At 46.6% G+C, this 23,378-nt stretch overlaps 1 protein-coding gene across 4 annotated transcripts in view; it reads right to left on the reverse strand.

Moving 5' to 3' along the window:
* Positions 1-23,378, reverse strand: part of RPS6KA2 (ribosomal protein S6 kinase A2) — a 456,813-nt gene that overhangs the window by 18,695 nt on the left and 414,740 nt on the right. For all 4 annotated transcript variants that reach the window (XM_032162339.2, XM_032162347.2, XM_032162329.2 and 1 more), the window contains 2 exons: positions 17,991-18,121; positions 15,618-15,743 (listed from right to left, as the gene is read on the reverse strand). In XM_032162339.2, the coding sequence (XP_032018230.1) occupies positions 15,618-15,743; positions 17,991-18,121 (257 nt within the window). The remainder of the gene's footprint in view (positions 1-15,617; positions 15,744-17,990; positions 18,122-23,378) is intronic.

Raw genomic sequence — 23,378 nt, forward strand, 5'->3', positions numbered from 1 at the left:
ATGGTGCGCAGGCCAGACCTGCCTTGTTGTTTAGACATACGCAAGCTCCCTTCCCCCGCCCAGCATCTGTATCCGATGTCTTAGGATAACAGATAAAGTTGCTTCAACCCCATGGAGACATATGGTTTCTGAGGACAGGGTGTCGGGATTTAAGCCTACCTTGGAAACAGGGAGTCACTGTTGGCCCCTGGTGGCTAATCCCTCTGGAGGTGCCTAAGTCCCGCCCTTGCTGCCCCTGCTGTGGGGACAGGACCAGTGGGAGGAGGGCACCACACTCATGGGAAATTGGCAACGTGTATTTTGCAAACAACACTCAGAGCAGAAGAAAAGCGATTGGAAACACCTTCCTAACCATGATTTGTACTATTCTCACATTAGTTCAACCTAATTTTAAAACAGTCTCTACTTGGAGAATGTGCAGTCATTTCACTACTAGAATATGAGGGTGATTTGCTTTTAACTTCCATCATGTCAAAGTCTCTAGGCAGAGCTTCGCATAAAACTCTATTTCTTTAATTTTTTTTAGAGACAGGGTCTCTCTCTGTTGCCTAGGTTGGAATACAGTGGTGCAAGCATAGCTCACTGCAACATCAAACCCCTGGGCTCAAGCGATCCTCCTGCCTCAGCCTCCAGAGTAACTAGCACTAAAGAGGTGTGTGCCACCTCACTCAGCTAATTTTTAAATTCTTTGTAGAGATGGGGTCTTGCTGTGTTGCCCAGGCTGGTCTCGAACTCCTGGCTTCAAGTGATCCTCCTGCCTCAGCTCCCAAAGTGCTGAGATTACAGGCATGAGCAAGTACACCTGGCTATTTCTTTACTTCAGAGAACCAAATGCTTGGGTAGCATTTGACTCACTGCTCGTAATCTGTCCGCTAGTCACCCTTCCTCCACTCCCCGTCACCATTATAAAAAATCACCATAGTGCCAGTTCTCACCCCATTTTTAAAGGACGCTCTGCCATGGCCACCATTCAGCTCTGACTGCATCAGTGGCCCATGATCTGTGAGTCCTAATAGCTTGGGTTGTAAACAGGCAGAAGAGTTAGGGTCCCTTTCTGGACACAAAATTTCTCTCCTGCTGCTGCATTTAATTGTACTGAAGTTTTAGCTAGGACAGTAGGACTATTTCTATTGCCAACATAAATGCATCATTCTCAAGTACAGACTTTTAAAACAACCATTCAAGGAGGGGTGGGGGACTTTCCCTAACGTGCCACAGCCTAAGCAGGTCCTGGGACGCTCGTCCTGCACTCCTTGTAGGGAAGCTGGCCGTCAGGTACCCGAACGCCTCTGCTCCCAGCTGCCTGTGGGTATCCCGCCTGTCAGGGCCGGAAGCCTGTCTTTGCAATTGGAGAAGGTTAAAATACCTTCATAAATTTATTAAAAAATTCAGTAGAAGATTTTTTCGCAAATATGATTTCATGATAAAGGGATGTGTTCTTAGCATGAATCTGTTTTATCACTGTCACAGTGGAACAAGATGCACAGTAAACAAGAAAGTGGAAGCTTTTCCTCCACCGCCCGGGACCATCTTCAAGATACAAGGAGTAAAAAAGGCCTACGCGGGCAGGTGCATCCTACGCCATCCCTTGTTTTAAAAATGGAGAGAAGAATGCAGATAGACGCATCCATTTCCTTGTGGGTGCATAAAATAACCCTGGAAGGAAGGAGGAAACATTTAATTGCCTTGCCTTCCTGTGAGGAGGGGAACAGGGTGCCTGGGGGGCCATGGGTGGGAGGGAGACCTTGCTGTATCCACATGAATTTTTAAAAATTTTGAACCACAAGAATATATTGTCTATTCAAAATACTAAATAAAAACTTCCAAAATGTATTTTGTAAGCTGAAATTGGAGGACAATGTGACTATTATTTTAAAGAATCTGGGACTACAGATGGCTGCCCTATCAACCCTAGTATCTATTTTATTTCTATGTGTTCTTTTGTTGTAAGTCTTCAGAAAAATTCTGACTTACAATGATAAGTATTTGTAAACAGTTTTCAAAGACAGATTACCTTAAACTCTTGCTTACTTTAAAAACTATCTTAAATTGTAATAAAAGCTAGCATGTACGTGCACACGTGAGGCACACTGGATTTTAACCCATCGGAGCCAGTGTCCTGGTCATTTGCTAGAATCTGATACACATTTAAGCATGCATGTTGACTTTTATTACATTTTAAACATATCAGTTACACCTTTCAAAATCATTTAATTGCCTGGTGGAACCCCCAAAGCACCTCTGTCAACAAGCAAACACCACACACCAGCTGTTCTCTGAGGTGGCATTTGGGGAAATGGAGGAAAATGAAAGAAGCCCCCAGGCCCAGGTCCTGTGGGGGCAGGAGCTCATCTGGAGGAGACTCCAAGGGGCCCACGAGTGCTGCTGTTTCTCACTGCAGGGTAGAGCCAGCGGTCAGCAAACATCTGGTTTGCTCCCGAGGGGAAGTCACGTTTGCTGTCTCAGGCAAGAACGCTGCTGTGGGTGTGGGTAGCTTGGCCTGTGGCCATGTCACTCGCTGGTACCTGAACGTGGGTGTCTGCAGGCTCAGCTCCCGTGGAGGGCTGGAAGGGTGGAGGAAGGCGTTGCTCCCTGGGAGGCCACGTGCCGTGTGGTTGGCGGCCCAGCCGCTGAGCCAGTCTGACCCCCGCTGAGACCCGGCCTCCCCGTCCACTCCCTGTGGGGTGGCAGGAGCCCCCTGGGCCTCTCCACACCTAGCTTTCTTCATCTGTAAAAACTAGAAAATACCAGGTACTCCTCTGGCTCACTGTTAAGATTCAACAAATTAATATGAATCGATCCCTTCATACTCTCCCTGGTACATAGAAAGCACTTGGTACAAGTGAGTTATTCCTATTACAGAGATAAAATAGAATTACCCTGATGTCCCCAGGCAAGGGACCAAGCAGCTGTGACCTGCCACATTTACAGCCCTGAAATGCTGCTTTCAGTCCTGTCTCTGAATCCTCACTGTGAGTCAGTGCCATGAAGCAGTGTGATGTGCAAAACTAATGTCAGCAGTAGAGGGTGTTTCAGTCAAAGCCCCAGAAAAAAAAAAAAATCAGATGTCACATCAACTGGGTCAACCCAGAGGGCTTAATTAAAGGATCGTTTGCAAAAGAGTAGAGTGGCTGGAGGGTCAGTGGCTGGCCAGCAAGGCACAATGTAATGCCTTGGGGACAGTCCTGGCTCCCAATGCCAAAGAACTGCGCAGGGGCAGTCACGGGACCAGAAGGGGCTGCACGGGGTGGGGAGGGTGAGTCACAGGACCAGAAGGGGCTGCATGGGGTGGGAAGGTGCGCCCTGACAGGGGCTGCGGGCAGAAAGGCCTTGGCCTGACACTTCTCTTCCCACCCTTGTCCTGTGGTGTCTGTCTCGCACTAGCAGAACTGCCCAGAAGCCAGAGGCATGGAAGTGGTCCCTAACAGTCAGCCTCCTGGCTTCCTTGCCTCCTGGCCTCCAAGCCTCTGAGGCACAGGGCAGCGAGGAGGGTGGGTTTGCATGGGAAATGGTGCCCCCCGTCCTGGAAGGGAAGTCCCACAGACTGGGGTCTCCTGCCTCAGCCTCCCGAGTAGCTGGGATTATAGGCACATCCTGGAAGGGAGTCATGGTGGGAATAGGTTCTCACACGGCCCTCCTGGGCCCCTGCCTTCCCCTGACCTGGGAGAATTATTCCAAATCACGCCTGAGCAGACAAGGCTCTGACACGAAGTGGCAAGGCAGTTCTGACCCAGCGTTTCCGTCCCGGACACTGTCAGGAAGTGCTGGCTGCTTTTCCCTGTAACTCTTTTTCTGAAAAAAATTTTTTTTTTTTGCTTTTGTTTTTATTTTTGCGTGGAGGGTGAGCTATTTGAGAAAGGTAAGGCTGGAGAGTGCTAACCTAGGAGCGGGCAGTGAGGTGTGGCTACGGTCCTGGAGTACATGACCTGGATCTGCTGCGGGCAGCCGGGGTTTGGACGCGCTGTTTAGGAGCGCCAGGGAGTGGGCCCCAAGTGCCTCTCAGTGCACTTCTTCTCTGTGGGGTCGGCTTCTTGGGCTTGACCGTGTTGGTCTCACTCTTATTAGAGCAAGCTCTGGTGGATGGTGTTCCTCATTCTGAGAATAATATTGTTTTATAATCTTCATTATGCAACAAAACAGGGAGGCCTTCTCAGTAAGTGTGGGGATGAACAAGGCCTCCCCTCCAGGCTGATGCTCAAATGATACTGACGCGCCACGGAGTAGGAGCGGTGTGGTGGGGCGGGCGACAAGCTCGCTCAGCTTTCTTTTTCTCATCTGGCAACAGCTGGTTAGAAAGGACTCCTACAACCTCCAGAAAAGGACATTCTCCAGGGGCTGGCCACCCACCACAGCCAGTAAATAAGCTTTCCATGGTGTTGCCGCCAAGCAGGCTGAATATTTCCACCTTGCTTATAGATGCTAAGTCAAGGTGTCTGAATATCCACGAAGCAATTCTGGGTGCAACACGGATGGCACACCACCACAATCTTCCTTAGCAGGGACGCATGCGGCCACGTGCCAAACACTGTCATTCCTGCTGGCCGAAGGCGACAACAGGAGACTTCGCTGCTCTTGATAACACCTTTCCTCCTGCTGGCCAAAGGCGGCAAACAGGAGATTTCACCGCTGTCGAAACACCTTTCCCTCTTCCTCTGGTCTTTGCGTTTCTCTGCCTTCCCTGTCTTTCTCGTCTCTCTCCATCAGTGGAGACACCGTCTCCCGGGACACTGAGCAACCTGACCAGATGGCTTTGAGGCAGTAACTATGCGGGCGGTGGCGTGAGTTCACAGGCTCACAGAACACTCACGCTCAGCAGGGCGTTTCCCTTGACTTGCCGAAAGAATCAGTATCGTATTTGAAACAAAGGTAGGAGAGCATGTAATCATTTGTAAAATTTAACAGATACCTTCTCCTGTAAAATTAATTTAAACTAATGACAGGGAGAAAGAACTCCTGTTTTATCCTGGTAGAAAAAGTTAAAATTTCCAAGCTCATCAGTTCTCCTTCTAAAAATAAGCTCTATTCATGCCAAGCATCTGTCTTAATTCCGTTTCTTTTTTGGTTGACAAATTACACACACAGTGCAAAGATGGGCACAGAAACACCACGTTCTTTTCAACGGTCTCATGTGAGTATAGACTGGAGCCTCCTCAGGAAGGCTGGCCCGCGCTCCAGGCCTGCGTGGTCATGCCACATCACTACAGTTAACAGCTGGGTGACACATATTCTTGCACAGTTCTAAGGGTCTCACTTGTTTCTTATCAGATTCTATTGCTAAAGCAAACTAAGGTACTTTTAATAACATAACAAATATTTGCTACCGAAAAGGGAGAGTAGCTGCATCTTAACTCAGGTGCTTCTTTCTGCTGTCATTCCTGCTGGCCGAAGGCGACAGTCCCAGCCCCACTGAGCTTGTGCGGTCTTCTCTCCTCCTCCTGCACGAGCTTTCAGACAATCGAAGGGAAATTGACAAGCGGAACTGTCAGTGAACAGGCACGGATATTGGTACCATGTGTTTGAAGATACAATAGGCCAAGAGAAAGAGCCAAACCCACTGTAAAGCTCATTTAATTTCAGATTCCGGAGTTGCACTCCACTTTTTGGTATAGTTTCTGGTTCTGTCATTGACACAATTCCTAAATGGCTAAGCTGTGAGCTCCCTGGAGCAGGTTTGTGTTCTCACCTTGCCCTGCGTCTGTTGCAGTAAAAGCGTCCAATTAAAAAAAAAAAATTCTCAATGAATGAAAAAAGTAACCAGCTTCCTGAACAAGCGGATTGCTGCAGAATGAAATGGATTCCAAAGGCACGAAGTGCTCTGTTGAACAATTATATTATAAACCCCGATTTAAAAAATTCGAGTTTGAAGTAAAGCTCCTGACTCATATTTTTTTCTTGTCTTTATTTTTAATTAATTAATTAATTATTTGAGATGGAGTCTCGCTCTGTCACCCAGGCTGGAGTGCAGTGGCACAATCTTGGCTCACTGCAACTTCTGCCTCCCAGGTTCAGATGATTCTCCTGCCTCAGCGGTGGCATGATCTTGGCTCACTGCAACCTCTGCCTCCTGGGTTCAAGCGATTCTCCTGCCTCAGCCTCCTGAGTAGCTGGGATTACAGGCACGCGCCACCACGCCTGGCTAATTTTTGTATTTTTAGTAGAGATAGGGCTTCATCATGTTGGCCAGGCTGGTCTCGAACTCCTGACCTCAGGTGATCTAACCGCCTTGGCCTTTCAATGTGCTGGGATTACAGGCGTGAGCCACCGTGCCTGGCCATATATTTTTCTTTTAATCAACACTTAGCCTTTCACTACCAAATATTTATGCTAAATGAAGATAAGGAGCCTCTTTGTTGTCTGCTAAAATTGAGTGAACTCTTGCCATGTGCCTGACTTTCTTGGGGTGCTGAAACTACAGCAAAAGCAAAGCTTTTGTTGCCCTGGAGTGGATGCCCTCACAGGGCCGTGCACACAGACAGTGAACAACCCATGCAGGGGGAATGTGCCATAGGGAAGATGATGTGGGTGAGGGGGGCTGCTGGCTGCAAAAGATGGAGGCGGGGAACTAAAATCAGGGCATCCTGTGGGCTTTGGGTGCATATTTGTGTTCTCTGGTTGGTCCTGACTTGGAAGCAGGGACAGAACTTAGGAAGCTGTCAGTCATTCATCAAGTCCTGGCCATGTGGGGCTGACTGTCACAGAAGTTATAGTTCAGCTTCCTGGGCTGTCACTAGAGATAGCAATCTGGCTTCCTGCAAGCCTGACACAGCTGCTGGCCTCCTGAGCTATGTATTGTAGATAAAGGGGCTGGCTGCAGGTGCGGGTCAGACTTCTGTTGGGCACCCGGCCTGGCCACCATCTGCTGTGTATCCACTCTCAGCCCCCAGAGCCTGCGGAAGGAACCAGCCTTGCGGACACTGGACTTTAGCCCAGTGAGACAGATTTTGGAATTCTGACCCCCGAGCTGGAAGACAATAAGCTCAGGTTGTTTTAAGTCACTAGATGCTGGGTAATGTGTTACATTCCTAAACAATAGGAAACTAGCCCGTGTTGAAAGACCGGGGAGAGGTTTGCAGTGTGAGAGTTGGGAACCAAGTTTTGGCTGGTGGGTGGGAGCCTGTGAGACAGGCTCGGGGACACGGTAGTGGGCAGGAGGCACATGCTCCATCTTATTGCTGACCGTCCTCCGCCGCATGCCTGCTGGGAGGGGCTGAGCATACGAGAAACAAAACCACGAGCCAATCACATTAAGCCTTTCTCGTTTGGAAAAAAAAAGTGCAGCTCGCTGCCAGCGCTCATTTAATTTTACGTAAACACGTTCATTGAGGCTGAAGCAAATCTGATTTTCAATGTGAAAATAAAATTTAAAACCTGTTACTGGAGTTATTTTTAAACAGAACTAATATCAGAATCATCCGAATCATCAGAATTGTCTATTTTGGAAAAATTGGATTCATCAAATGCATCTTTGGCCAACAACTGTTTGAGAACGAAGTTAACATCCCATGTAGGAATGCTACGTTTTCTAGGATTTGACATTATCAGCAATCGATTATGAGTATATTTTATAAATGGAAATGCCACTACTAAAAGCAGAATGCTATCGATAGAATGATGTCCTTTGTTTCCAAAGTTGGTATACTAGAGCGGTGCAAAAATAATCATAAAAGCGAGATATTTCGCGGCAAAGTTATCTCCGGGCAAACGCTGCAGCCGCAAGTGCCGCCAGTGAGTATTCCTGGGGATAACGGGCAAAGGGTTAAATCCTCCAGAAAGGCAGCTTCCCAATGTGTGTTTCGAGGAGATACAAATGCCCAACCCATTCCACTGAGGAGCTTCTTTGATTAGAGAATGCCTGTGCAGAGACACAGGCTGGACAGAGCATCTGTTCTGGCAGGTGATACAGTCATTTTCCCATCTTCTTTGAGTCTCTCTCTTCTGGTGGAAGAAAAACTTATGCCACCATTTTCCTCAGTCATGCAATCTGTTACCAAAGCTGTCCAGTCTCCTTCCTTGTCCATCTAAATGTTGCTTTCTTTCTTTTCTATTTTCTATTTTATTTAACTGCTCCTAGTCTCGGCCTCCGTGCCTGTGAACGCTCCTTTCTCTGTGTTTCTGCTGTGGCTGTGAAGGCACCTACAGCCTCTGTCTGTCCCTGCACCACTGCTGTTCTTGAGATGGTTAATGTTGCTCCTCCACATAGCTTAACTCTCAACTGCTGTTTCTTTTTGCTTCAAATTTTCACATGATTTCTATAAAAAAATGCATTTTGATCCCTAAAGACAGGACTGGCCTTGACCTCTCTCTTTCCAGGTTTGGCCACAGTGGTTTGACTCAGCTGCACAGCCACCTCTGTTCCCCAGGACGTGGGTGCAGCTAACCCCCCACGTGATACTGGGAAGCCCCATGGTGAAGCCATCCACTGCTTTCTCAATGGCTTAGAATTCTTTGCAGGACCTGGCACTGGATCCTCTGGAGTGAACTTGAACGCAAGCTCCCCTGAGTCCTCTCCTTCTCCAGCCCCGTGCGGCTCACTGCAGCGCCAAGCGTTAGGCCATGGGCTCTTTCAAGATGTAGCTTCTGCAACAAGCCCAGGCGCTGCCCTGAGGACGAGCAGGCCGTGATCCACAGGAGCTGGGGCTAGTGCTGCCAGTGACCTCGGAGCACAGACTGAAAACAAAGGTCTACGTGAATGCAGACCATCCTGAATGCTGTGGGGAAGGAAGCTGGAGCAGCTGCCGGGGGCCGGGGCCCTGGCTAGGGGCCTCACAGCTGAGTGCTGGAGGAACCAGGTGCGCTGTGGCCCTCGGAAGTGAAGCTAGAGGAAGCGACCCGGCTGCCACTGAGCATTTACACAGCTGAACTGTAGCCCACTTGGTGGGGCAGGACCTTTCACTGGGGTACACCCAGACTCACAAGACCAGGAGACTCAGGTGCGATTTTACCTGGCGCTCCACTTGTACCTGGCACACCTTCCCCTTACAGCCTAGGGACCTTGGCTGTTTATCAAACAATGGATTTTTCTTGCAGGTCCCGTGACTTGAACTTTCCAGCTATTCTAAAGCCCAGCCTTACTGCCCAGCCCCATCTGCTCTGAATGCTGCCTCATTCTTTCATGGTTTGGGTACTCTGAGATGCATAGAGCATCTGGCTGAAACGGAACACTGGGGCTCCCCGCCTTATGACGAGTGGGTCTGCTGGACAGGGGTCGAGAGTGTGCACTCGGGGTCTGACTGCTTGGACGGGAACCTGCTCTCCCACTGACCGGCTGCGACTTCTCGCATATGTGTTGAACCATTCTGAGTTTCTGTTCCCTCCTGGGGATAATGAAAATAATTACACCGTGGGGTGCTGTGAGGATTAAATGACTTCACACACACAGAGCACTTATAGCAGTGCTTGGCACGCACCGAATATGAAGTATTTACTCTCGTCACCCTTGTAACTCTTGTCACCATATTCTATCTAACGCCTGCAACTCCTGGTCTCAGGAACTTCAGTTCTTGGGCAGTTTCCTCTTCCTATGTGTACTGACGTTGGTGTTTTGCAAAAGAGGGTCAAGGTGGCAAAACTGGCACTTGAATGATGTAATGTAGTTTATGCCTATTATGACATCTATAATAAATAAAAACTTGAGTCATTAGTAGAGATGGCCAAGAACTGTCTCAAGGTATGTGTATTAAGCTTATGAGAAGGGGAGATACTAGTGACACAAGCTAACATTTCTCTAGTTAATTAGCTATGATATGTGTAGACGGTTGACCCTTGAACAACACTGGGGTCAGAGGTACCGACCCCTCAAGAAGTTGAAAATCCACATATAACTTTTGACTTCCCCAAAACCTAACTAATGTCCTACTGTTGACTTAAAGCTTTACCAGTAACATAAACAGTCCATTAACACATATTTTGTATTTGTATAATGATACACTGTATTAAGAATAATTATACAATTATATGCTGTATTAAGAATACAGCATATAATTCTGTAATAATACGACCTAGAGGAAAGAAAATGTTAGTAAGCAAATCGTAAGGAAGAGAAAATGCATTTAGTGTATGGGACTGTATTTACGGATATAGTGAGTTTATGCCATCTGTTCACAAGATGGATCGTCTGTCTGAAAAGGGGGGCACTCACAGCTGCAGACCTCAACCTGGGGTACGTATCATGCAATTCAACTTTTTTTTTTTTTGTCATGTCATGACTTTTCTCTGCCTCTTGGGAGCACTCACAGTGTCCCTAGTGGCACGGCACTTCTTAGTGGTTCTATGGTGTTATTCAAGGTTTATGGTACTGCACTAAACAGGGTGAAAAATATGTGAGAACCATGAGATACCATTTTTTACTGCTATTCCCAATTCCCTGGAGAGAAAGACTCCTCACACGGAGATGATGAGTGTCACAGGACGTTTACAGCGGATCCTTCCAACACCTGAGCTCACTATAGCAGCAATGGAAGGCCGCTGTGAAATTCTTACAGTAGTGCCATATTCACCACAGTTAATTTGATGCAGCTATGATTTAATGCTGAATCTATGTTTGTTGACATTTCTCTCAACTGCAAATGGCGCCACGTATGGTCTATGCTTGAGCACACAAATTTTGATAAATTTTAAGTTTTTATAATAAATCTGTGTATATTTTATAGTAGAAAATGATAAAACAGACTAGCATCCACGTATATTTTATGCATCCTGACATACCATTTTCTTAATTTTTTAAATATTTCTAGGCTATGTGGTTTGTCTGTGAGTTTCTTCAAATTGTAACAAATCTCTAAAAAATTTTCCAGTATATTTACTGAAAAAAATCTGCATATATGGATCCTCACCATTCAACCCCGTGTTGTTCAAGGGCCAACTGTATATAGTTACATATTCCTACATATTCCCCCACCAATATAATGCCAGGAATCCTTCCATTTATACAAATCAGCAATATCTAGAATACGTACCTAATTATATTAAGCAACAAAGACCTAAGAATAAAATAAAAACAAATAATTCCCTCTCTCAATTATTATAAAGTGAATACAGCATCTTTGATGGAATAGGAATATTATTTTTCCTTTCAAATACACCTCTCCCTTTCCTTTTAATCCTCCTGGATCACGATTACCTCCAACACTTAATAGTTACTTCTATTTTAATCTTATTTTAAATGAAGGGTGCCCTAATGCGTGGACAGCAATGCAGCCATCCGTCATGCTATTTTGAAGCCCTATAAAACTTCATCGTCCACCACTAGTCTCCCTGGATTGGTTATAAAAACAAAGGCAGGCTTTAGTTTTACATTAGATTACTTAGCTGTTTTGTCCCAATAAAATGGCTTGTAATTATTAGAAAGTAGGGCACATCTGTTCATCTACAATGTGTCTGATAAAAGGAAGAGGAAGCGCTGAGGGAACATAATAACTTTTCTCATTCAACCATCAGAGCACTGGCTGGGGGCACTGGCTGGGGGCAGAATGCGCTGCATCAAGTCCAGCCTGAAACAGTGCCGCATGCGTGAGAAGGAAGAGGGTCAGTGTCTTCCCACCCAAGACCGGACTGCCCCAGTGAAGGATCTTGGACATTCTAGTGTTGTTTGCCAAAGTCGAGAGGGAGGGACAAGCCTAGGAATCCAGGTTGTCATTCAGCCCATGTTAATTGAGCCCCTGCTCTAAGCTGGGCACTGTGTTGGAGATTGTGATAGCTAGAATTGGTCCTAAAATTAGCACTAAAATTAAGACCAATTCTAGCTATCACTTCCCACAACCTTTAGCACAGTACCCAGCATATAGCAGGGACTCAAGTTAAAAATGCAGCTGAAAATAAATGCAAATCGAACAATCTTCTTGTTTGATTTATTCAGGTAAACTGGTTTAAGTAGAACCTTAAATGTAGTTTATATTCAGGGTAACTATGGTGGCAAAATTAGAAACCTGCAAAAATGCAGAAATAACTTAAAGCAAAATATAATGATATTCTAAGAATGTGAGAACTACTATGATTCCATATTCACTATGAACCTCCATACCTGATCTTCATAGAGGTGAAGAGCTGGCCCCACTCTCCTCTTAGAAGGACCTGCACTTTAAGTCACGGCCCAGTCACAGTGGGGTGGGGGTGGGGGGCCGCCCTGCAGCACGTGGGGAACACTGAGCTGTTGGTCGATCATCATCCTGTTGCTAAAGGACTCACCAGAAACTCAATGAAGAAGAAAAACTCCATCCTCATCTCCAAAATATCAGCCTCCTGGCCTTTATCTACATGAGAACTGCCCTCACCCACAAGGATGCTGAGGCTGGGGCAGCAGGTTGTGGGGGCTGTCCTGTGCCCCGCAGGATGCTAACCAGCTTCCCTGACGTGTATTCACCAATGCCAGGAGCCCCTGCCCCAGCTGGAAAAACCAGAAAGTCTCCAGATATTGCCAGTGTCCCCGGGGGGCCACAGTTACCCCAAATGAATATGACTGCCCTGGGCAGAATCCATCGATTCTGATCACTCTCCTCATTGTTTAGTAAAGATTGCTGCATTTCTCATTCTGTCATTACTCGGTGGGGACATTTCTGGGTCATCCATGCCATTGAATGGGGGGATGCCCTGTCTGGCTCTGACGGGACTGCTTCTGACGCAGACCCCGTTTTTATCCATGAGCCAGGGGTAGGTGGGCTTGTATACGGCTCAAGCGGCAACCGGGAGTGGTAAAGCTGGATTCTAGTGACAGTCTCGGCTGGACACCTGCTGAGCTGAGATCCAACTCACACATCAGACAATTAGCTGCCACACGCTTAGTTCTAGGTCATGTTAGAAGTCACCAAACTTTGCTGTTTCTTAGTCCATCAATAGGTGGGGATGCTGCTTCTCATGAACAAGTCAGCAGATACAGACAAAGGCCAAAAGTTTTTCAACTACATTCCACCTGGAAATGCTGAAAACAAAACCGCACAGTGCTCTGCACTGGGTCAAAGCAGTTTTGGTGACAAGTGGACCCATTCTAAATAACAAGCTCTTGCACAGAAATGCCAATTCGTCCATCTTGGAAGGAAATCAAACAACCGTGTCTACCTGCAGATAAATGAACTTATTGTCACCGCTCCCTTGACCGGCTGAAACGCGCTTCTGAAATGGCTCTCGTCATAGGAGCCTTCTGGACCACGAGCCACATCTCTCTGAAAAGTCCCGGGCCGTTCATGGGGCTGCACCTTCCCGTGCTTGGTTAATTTATGCACCTTCCAGACAACACATTATTCCCCACTGTAGTCTCGGAAGGAACAAGGGAAATTCCTGCCATGTCTGCTGGTCACATTTGTCCAGGGAACTTCAAGGTTTGTGAAAGAGAAACAGGAAGACCAGGCTCTTTCTTCTGCCATCGGCCAGAGCCACAGTGCCTGGCTTCTCTCCCCGAGAGCTGTTGCTGAAATTCCACAGAGTTTGACCTCAACAAGATCTTTGAGGACTGAGGGACTGAGTTTAAGCTGTGTAACAAAGCTGAATTCAGACAGTGTCTATATAAGAGCTGGATATGGGAATATCAGGAGAAAACACACCATCGCCTCGTCACTGGGGGATTTACTTACAGAGGCACAAAATGGGGGCTGATCCGCCTCACAGTAGCAGGCTGTTTCTAGAAGGGCGCCGCGGCTGCTGGGCTGACCAAACCATAGGCTTGTTTCTTTGAGCTCACTGGGAAGCAGGGATTGTTTCTGGGATTGCTGTCTGTCACCTGATAAACAATCTAAAGAAATCCTGTGAGCAATGACTCAGGCAGAAAAAAATTCCAAGGAGCATATGTAGGCTTACAAAGCATATGTGAAATACGTTTCAAAGTACAAGTTAAGTGAAATTCTCTTGTCTAAGGCAGAATACAGGTCTACTCTTTACCACTGGAACATCTGGACGCAGGAACAGCACCTGGGTATGCAAATGGTAGGCGCCCATCTAAGTTCTCCTTTAAAACACTCTCCCAATGAGATGGAGGAGCAGGACAAACCAGTCTCAACAATCCAAATCCTAGAAACGCATGAAGCCTACGCGCCCCAGGCTGCAGAGGCAACCACTTCATAACAAAACTTGGTTTTCTCCTGCTCTTCACACCACGGGTGGACATTCTACCATGACAGTAACCCTCGCTGCAGTCTCCACCCAATTACAGTTCCAGGAACTGTAGATCATGATCTATTTCCTTCCTTTCACCCTTCCTGGATGTGATTAAGACTCTGGGCAGACTAAACACAGAGATGGTATCAGAGCAAATCACAAATTGATTATTTCTCCATATTTAAACTTTCTTTTTTGTTTGAGAAATTCAAGATAAATTTGTCAATAATCCATAAATTCTTGACCCAAACAAAATCAAGGGACCTGCGATTTTTTTTCGGCTTGCGTCTTTTGTGACAGCAAAGCGTTTTCCCAGTGCACGAAACATGGGAAACATTCCCAGTGAATATGCTTGAGGATCCCAGGCCATGCTTGAGGATTATCCTTTTGAAATATCTGTTTTCACAAAATGTCAGTGGAGCTCTGGGCAAATGAGGATGGAACTGGGTCATCTCAACATTGTCATTGTTTTGAACAATCTCTTCAGAGTGTAGGAGAATCACAGTTGAGGAAAATTACTCTTTTTACATTACTTGCTGGCTGGGCAGATGTTCTTTGAAGGGCAAGTGTAGCACCATGTGCTGCAGACGTGTCTGGGAATAAGCCAGGAGGGTCCTGGTCATGATGGCAGCACAGGCTGGGACCTCGCTCTGTGACAGCCTGGGGTTCAGCTCCACTGGAAAGGGGCAGACTTTCAAGTGTCTCTTGCTATCTTTTGGAGAGGATGTACAATGTATCTTTTTTTTAACATAAATTTCATTCTGATTTTAGCAGGAAGCTTTACCTTTAATCCACATTTTACTAACCAAAAATCTCTAGAAACTGGTATTCTGGATTCCCAGATCAAATATTTAAGCAGCAACAATGACAGAAGCTAAAGTTACTATGTAGAGATTGCCAAACCGGGTTATAAAGAATTGTTTCTCTATACTGTTCTTGACGGTTGGGAGTAAAACCATTAGCTCTCTGCCGAATTTTGTTGTAAGTAATACAAGCTTATTTATTTCTTTGAGTATTTTCTTCCTCTCTCCCTCTTTTCTTTCCTTCCTTTCCTTGCCAAATTCTATACCTGTCCCTCCACTCTATTTTCTCAAAATACTAGGGCCCCAAAACTTTTACTCTTGGTGTATGTCATACACAAAGCTACGAAAGGTGCTCAGTCCCTACGTGGTGGATATGACTGAAAATATTCATCATGATTTGCAAAACTACCTTTTCATGGGTGACCTCATATCAAAGCAAACTGAACTCCATCATATCAGAGCTTGGAAAATGGCAAATGGAGAGAATGTTCACTCAGGCTCAGGTGTCCCTGCTGGAGTCACTGCACAGCTGAGCACGCGAGCACATATGCTGTGCTTCTATGCTCCGTGGTCCCACGTGCTATACATGCTCCCACGCGCTGCACTCGCACAGGGCCCTGCTATGCTCCTATGCTCCGTGCTCCCACATACCATACGTACTCCCACATACCATACGTGCTCCCATGCGCTGCACTCACACAGGGCCCTGCTCACTCAGCAGGCCTGCCTTACCTTCACGGCGTACTCGGTGTCCGTGGCTTTATGCACACATCGCTTGCACACTGAGTAGGAGCCCACCCCGATGTCCTCCTTGATCTCGTAGCCATCAGTGAAGTGGATGTTGTTCCCATGTAACTGCTGCAGAGGGACCAAGAGAAGAAGAGTTGTCGGAACCTTCATGCAAGGGGACGGTGCAGCTACACGGACACAGAATGTGGGGTGAAGAGAGGCGCCGACGGTGAACCGGGTGTGTGGAGGCCTAGGAGCTCATGGGTCCTGCTGCCCAAGGCTGCAGAGCTACTTAGTAATGTTCTTGACCTAAATCCCAACTTCTCCGATCCCTTGGGCTATGCCTCTTTGAGACACCAGGCCATTCTGTGTCCACTGGCTGGTGTGTTTCTCGCAAAAATCTGAGAGCAGGAGAATGTGAAAGTGAAAAGGAAGTGTTGGCAGCTACTGGGTGTGTGGCTCCAATGCCTGTGTGCAGAGCAAGACTCTGGATGGAAACATCTCATCGGAAATCTGACTCCATGGTGTCCAAGTCACAACCTGCTCTGACCTGCATCCAGCAGCCCCACCCACCCGCTCTTAACTAAGAAAGCCACCATGGCAGCCTGCACTGTCATGACAACGTCCACTTTACACAACTGTATTTCTCCAAAGGCCACAGGGAAGGAAATAGGATGGAAATCCAATGCCATCCAACTTACCCGGATTTAATTCTTAAATAAGTTTAATCATAATTAGAATTAAGTTTAATTAAGTTTAATCCCTTAGAATTCTCTGTATTCTGGTTACATTTATTAGGTGGGAAACTCATTATAAAAAGATCACCTTCCAAAGACTTCCCAAATATTCCACTTCATCATGGGAAAATGATGCCCACAAATTAAACTGCTACCCTAGGGTCCTGGCTGGGCTCCACACAGTGAAGATGCTCCAGTCTCTGGCCATAGACACCATGGTGACATTCTTCCCAGGGCTTTACCTTCCCTCTTTAAGACGAATGCCAAGTAGGGTAGGAGCAAGGGCTCAGAACACCATGGGAGACCACCACGGAGACCACTACAGGGACCACCATGGGAACTACCATGGGGACCACCACGGGAACCACCACAGGGACCACGGGAACCACCACGGGAACCACCATGGGGACCACCATGGGAACCACCATGGGAACCACCATGGGAACCACCATGGGGACCACCATGGGAACCACCACGGGGACCACCATGGGACAACCATGAGGACCACCATGGGAACCACCATGAGAGACTACCACAGGGACCACCACAGGGACCACCAGGGAGACCAACACAGGGACCACCACAGGTACCACCATGGGAACCACCATGGATATCACCTAAGGGACCACCACAGGAGCCACCACGGGAACCATCACAGGGACCACCACGGAGACCACACCAGAGACCACCACAGGAACCACCACAGGGACCACCAGGGAGACCACCACGGGGACGACCACAACAGGGATCACTATGGGAGGCCACCCTAGGGACCACCACAGGAACCACCACGGGAACCACCACAGGGACCACTATAGGAGACCATCACGGATACCACCAGGGGGACCACCACAGGGACCACCATGGGGACCACCATAGGGACCACCAGGGGGACTACCACAGGGACCACCATGGGAGGCCACCCTAGGCACCAGCATGGGGACCATGACAGGGACCACCACGGGAGATCACTACGGGGACCAACACAGGAACCACCATGGGGACCACCACAGGGACAACCAGGGGGACCACCACAGGAACCACCATGAGGACCACCATGGGGACCACCCCAGGGACCACCTTGGGAGACCACCATGGGGACCACTACAGGGGACCACCCAAGGGACCACCATGAGGACCACCACAGGAGGCCACCACAGGGAATATCCATGGGAGACTACCACAGGGACCATCCCAGGAGCCACTATGGGGACCACCACAGGACACCACATGCGGACCACCACAGGACACCACCATGGGGACCACCACAGGACACCACCATGGGGACCACCACAGGGACCACCATAGGAGGCCACCATGGGGAGTATCCATGGGGACCGTCACAGGGACCACCACTGGAGACCACCATGGGGGCCCACCATGTGAGACCATCACAGGAACCACCATGAAGGAGCACCACCTGGGATCATCATGGGGACCACCATGGGGGACCACCACGAGGGACCACCATGGCAGACACTCAGAACAATGGGAAGTGCTAGGGAAGAAGAACTGGTGATTAAAGTCCACCCATCCTAAGCACCCAACCCCTGGGTGACTGAGGCCACAGGGAACACCAGAGTCACCCATCATCCAAGTGCCCTCTTACCCCCAACCCACTGCAGGCAAACACAGTTACCTGCACGATTGGGTGAACTGGGACTTTGTGCAGATCTTGCTGTGAGGGCTCCTGGATCAGGCTTGAGGCAACAAAGCTGAATCCTCTAAACAGGTGATGAGCATTCGCACTCGGGGGGACGCCAGGAGAGTCTGCAGGTGACAGGGGCAGAGTTCAGATGCCACGAAAGCTGGATGACCCTGGGGTGAAGTGATAGTGTGTGTGTGCATGTGGTATGTGTGTACAAGTCCATGTGTGCGTGTGTGTGTGTGTGTGTGTGTGCACGTGGTGTATGCCTGTGGTGGAGGAAAAGGTAAAACAGACATATAGAAATGCTGAACCAGATGAAACTACATTCTTCTGGGTCATGCTAATGGTTTGATTTTTAAATGGCAAAAATACCCAGAACAAAAACTTTAGGATTATCATTGATGGCATCTGTTAGTTTGCTAACTTCTGAATTTACTCTATATTCTTGACCACACTCCTCCACCCCTACCCACTCCAGACTCAGTTAAGAAGGCACTAGTGACCTCAGGATGGAATTGTCAGTGAACATGAATCCTGTATCCTTAGCTTCTGGTCTCTAGGTTCGACAGGTCCCACCCCTGTGCCCACAGCTGCATAACTGCGTGTGTGCTGTGCACGTGCTCTGCTCTTCAAGGACATTTGGGCAACATTTCTCCTGTCCACAGCAAGGCATAGTACAAAAGGAGTAATTCCCTTCCATTAAGATTTTTCTGATCTCTGTAAGATCTGTGTTCCAAAGCATGACTGCTGTGAGATTGATCCCATTTCAAGTTTATCATTAAGAAAAACAAAAGGAGAAATGCCTCGTGGGGAAAAAAAATCTGCATCATACATAACAGATGAGAGGTTAAACTCTCTATTGCCCAAAAGCTCCCAGAGATCAATGAGAAAAGAGCAAAATACTCAAAGGAAGGAATTCTGATAGCTACCATAGGCATGAAAAGATGCCCAGTCTCTCTAAGGAGTAAGCATACACATATTTAAATAGGATAACACTTTTGCCTAATGAATTAACAAAAATGAAAGAAATCAATCACATCTGGGTTTGGCTAGGGGGTGGACACTTACCATTGTAGGAGGGAGCATAACTGGCATAATCTTTTGGAAAGTCAACTGGCAATTTTTAAAGCCAACTTTAAAATTTCAAAATTAAAAATTTTGAAGGTAATTCTACAGAATTACTTTCAAAAGTGCACAGTAATAATGACAAATTGTAGATGACACAAACAAATGGAAAAACATCACATGCTCATGAATCAGAAGAATTAATATCATTAAAATGAACATATCACCCAAAGCAATCTACAGATTCAATGCAATCTCTATCAAAAAACCAACGTCATTTTTCACGGAATTAGAAAAAACAATCCTAAAGTTAACATGGAACCAATAAAGAGCCTGAATAGCCAAAGCAATTTTAAGCAAAGGGAACAAAGCTAGAACTAGAAGCATCACGTTACCTGACTTCAATTATATCACAAGGAGATAGTAACCAAAATAGCATGGTACTGGTATAAAGATAGACACACAGATCAATGGAACAGAATAGAAAACCTAGAAATAAAGCCACATACAAAGTTGACAAAAACTTTGTGGGGAAAAGACACTCTTTTCAATAAATGATACTGGGAAAATTAGTTTGTCATAAGCAAAAGAATGAAACTGGACCCCTGTGTCTCACCATATACAAACTAAGAGATTAAAGACTTAAATATTAAAGATATCAACTAAGAGATTAAAGACTTAAGTGATGAAAGACCTGAAACAATGAAAATACTAGAATAAATCCTAGAGAAAACTCTTTAGGACATGGGTCTAGCCAAAGACTTCAAAAGTCTTTTAAGGGCTAGGCGCAGTGGCTCACACCTGTAATCCCAGCACTTTGGGAGGCTGAGGCAGGTGGATCATGAGGTCAGGAGTTCGAGACCAGTCTGGCCAACATAGTGAAACCCCATCTCTACTAAAAATACAAAAAAAATTAGCCGGGTGTGGTGGTGTACGCCTGTAATCCCAGCTACTTGGGAGGCTGAGGCAGGAGAATTGCATGAACCCGGGAGGCGGAGGTTGCAGTGAGCCGAGATGGCGCCACTGCACTCCAGCCTGGGTGACAGAATGAGACTCCATCACAAAAAAAAAAAAAAAAAGGCTTTAAGACCAGCATAAGAAATCATCAACAGAATGAACAGACAACCTGCAGAATGGGAGAAAATATTTGCAAACTATGCAACTGACAGGGGAGTAATATCTAGAATTTACAAGGAACTCAAACAACTCAACAACAATAACAAAACAACCCCATTAAAAATTGACCAGAGGACACAAATAGACATTTTTCAAAAGAAGACATAAAGAAGACATACAGATGGCCAAACAACATATAAAAAATGCTCAAGATCACTAATCATCAGATAAATACAAATGAAAACCACAATGAGATATCATCTTACATCAGTCAAAATGGCTATTACTAAAAAGTCAAAAAAATAACAGATGTTGGTGAGGATGTGGAGAAAGGTGGTGGGAAAGTAAATTAGTACAACCTCCATGAAAAACAGTATGGAAATTTCTCAAAGAACTAAATGGAACTACATTCGATGCAGCAATCCCACTGCTGGGCATTGCCCAGAGGAAAAGAAATCATTGTCTCAAAAAGATACCTACACTTGGAAGCTTACTGCAGCACTATTCACAATCGCAAAGTCATGGAATCAACCTAAGTGTCCATCAACAGGTGATTGGGTAGCCAAAATGTGGTACATATACACAATGGAATGCCATTTAGTCATAAAAAAGAATGAAATCATGTCTTTTGCAGCAACACGGATGGAAAAGAAGGCCATTATTTTAAGTGAAACAACTCACACATGGGAAGTCAAACATCGCATGTTCTCACTCATAAGTGGGTGCTAAATAATGTCTGCATGTGGACGTCGAGTGTGTTGGGATAGAGAATGGAGACATGGAAGGGTGGGAGAAGGTGAGGGATGAGAAATTACTTAATGGGTAAAATGAACACTCCTCAGGTGATGGTTACACTAAAAGCCCAGCCCTCACCACTATGCACTCTACCCATGAACAAAACTACATCTGTACCTCTGACATTTACAGAAATAAAATATAAAACAGGCTGGGCGCAGTGGATCACATGTGTAATCTCAGCACTTTGGTAGGCTGAGGTGGGCAGATCACGAGGTCAGGAGTTCACGACCAGCCTGACCAACATGGTGAAGCCCTGTGTATTAAAAATACAAAAATTAGCCAGGTGTGGTGGTGCGAGCCTGTAATCCGAGCTACTCAGGAGGCTGAGGCAGGAGAATCGCTTGAACCTGGGAGGTGGAGGTTGCAGTGAGCCAAGATCGTGCCACTGCACTCTAGCCTGGGTGACACAGGGAGACTCTGTCTCAGTAAAACAAAACAAAATAAAAAAACAAGCAAACGAAAAAATCCCAAAGTACTTAGACATAAATGTAGAAAAAGTCTGTTTCAGTGAAAAGACTTTTCACTGAAAAGAAAAAGGAGACACTAACTACTCCTCACTAAGACAACCATGGCCATGGTGAACAGTGGCCCATCTGGACCAGGATGCTTTGTGATCATTGCTGTGTGAGTCCTGCCAGCGAGACCAGGGCCATCAGAAGGAGCCACAGTTGCATGGACTGACAGAGACGTGGCTTCCTAATCGTTTGTCAAATTCAAAAAAAGCAAAAAGCTGTTGAACAATACGAAGAACCCAGACATTATTTAAAAAATTAAATATATTTTAATATATATAAAAATAGGATAATAGAATAGATTAATATATTAAAATAGAATATATATTACACTAAAATAGAATACTATAATACATTATATAATATGTAAATTTATAATATATGGAAATATAATACGTAATTTTTCCTGAAAACACACATATGTACAAATTTAAACATTCTTATTTATATATCTTTTAAGACTCCATGTATGTACAGGTGTGTGTGTATTTGTATATTCTAGAATTCTCTACCCGCAGGCCTTTGTCTCTTAGCACTTCTTCCCCCACTCCTCTGTTTAGGTGCTGTACTTTGAAAGGAAAAAAGTGCACCTAGTTCTCAGTTTTATCTCCACACAGTGCGGCAGGTGTGTGGGGGTGGGAGGCAGCTGCAGAGAACATGTTTTTTGTTTCTTGGCATCATATTTTGGGGACAACAGTTATGAGGGCAGCCGCTCTGAAGCCCAGGAGCCAGGCCCCAAGCCGCGTAGGCCTCTGGTGCCAGTGGGGGCCAGGCCGTGGGCAGATGGACAACGCAGCATCCCACTGGTGCTCTTCCCGGGGTAGGAAACTTCATGGACCCGGGCTCATCTTCAGTGTCCTGAACCAAGAGGCAGCCAGAGCCAGGTGTCGGCCCTCAAAGGGGCCAACAAAGGGGCCTTCACAGTCATCCCAGGTAGATGCCCACACGACCCCTGGACTAATGTGACCAGAGTTGGCTGTGTTTGGAAATAAACTTCCAAGGCGCCAGACTAGCGAAGCATTGTTAAAAAACCAAAGGTACACTGAGTGGTTTTTAGAAACGGAAATTCTGCAGTGCGACCCAGCAGAGAAGCTCGGGGCTTTCTGAGCGGCTCTGCTTCCCGGCACACGGAGCCGCTCGAGGAGGAGGCGCTCCTGCTACACCGGGGTTTGCTCTCTGCACAAAGTCTGGCTTTGAGGTCTGCTTCCTCCCAAAGATCCCCTGAGCTACCACGGGCCGCAGATTCTCCCCCAGAAAAATGACACACACATGGCTACATCACGGTTTAAGAAATCTTCAAACCTGGAGGCACTTGAGTGTCCTCCCTTAGGGATTTACTCAGAGCTTGAGCTGATTCTAGGGAATCCGCAGGAGCCACACGAGTGTGAAGTGCTGAGCAAGGATTGGGAGTCTAATTTACAGCCTGTGGAGGAGTGTGTGCGGGGGTGGGGGCACAGGCCATGTTAGCTTGACAGACAGTTTCACTGGTGAATGGAAAATCTGTAATCCCAATAAGCAATGTCTTCTAACCAACCAAGAGGCATGGAAGACACAGCCACAACCTTCCGTGGCCAGAGAACCGATGCCTCTCCTCACACAGACCAAGGAGAGCCTGCGGAAAGGGTAAGAGTAACAGCAATTGACTGAAGGCCAAGTGGGCCTCCACCAAAAGTTAAGAGGCTGACATTTGGTCGGTGTGGCTAGCTAGTAAGGAAATGACGGGTGGCCTAAATAGAATTTAAAGTACTTTATAATCACCTGGGGGATGCTGATTTTCAGCACAGTATTTAAGAAGAGCAAAAATGTGAGTTAGATAAAAGGAGATGTGGAACTACAGTAATTACAAACAACCTCTCATGGTCCTGTGGGTATTTCCTGATTTGTGGAG

Source organism: Hylobates moloch, unplaced genomic scaffold (assembly GCF_009828535.3).
Source record: "Hylobates moloch isolate HMO894 unplaced genomic scaffold, HMol_V3 SCAFFOLD_2, whole genome shotgun sequence".
NCBI classification, from domain to species: domain Eukaryota; kingdom Metazoa; phylum Chordata; class Mammalia; order Primates; family Hylobatidae; genus Hylobates; species Hylobates moloch.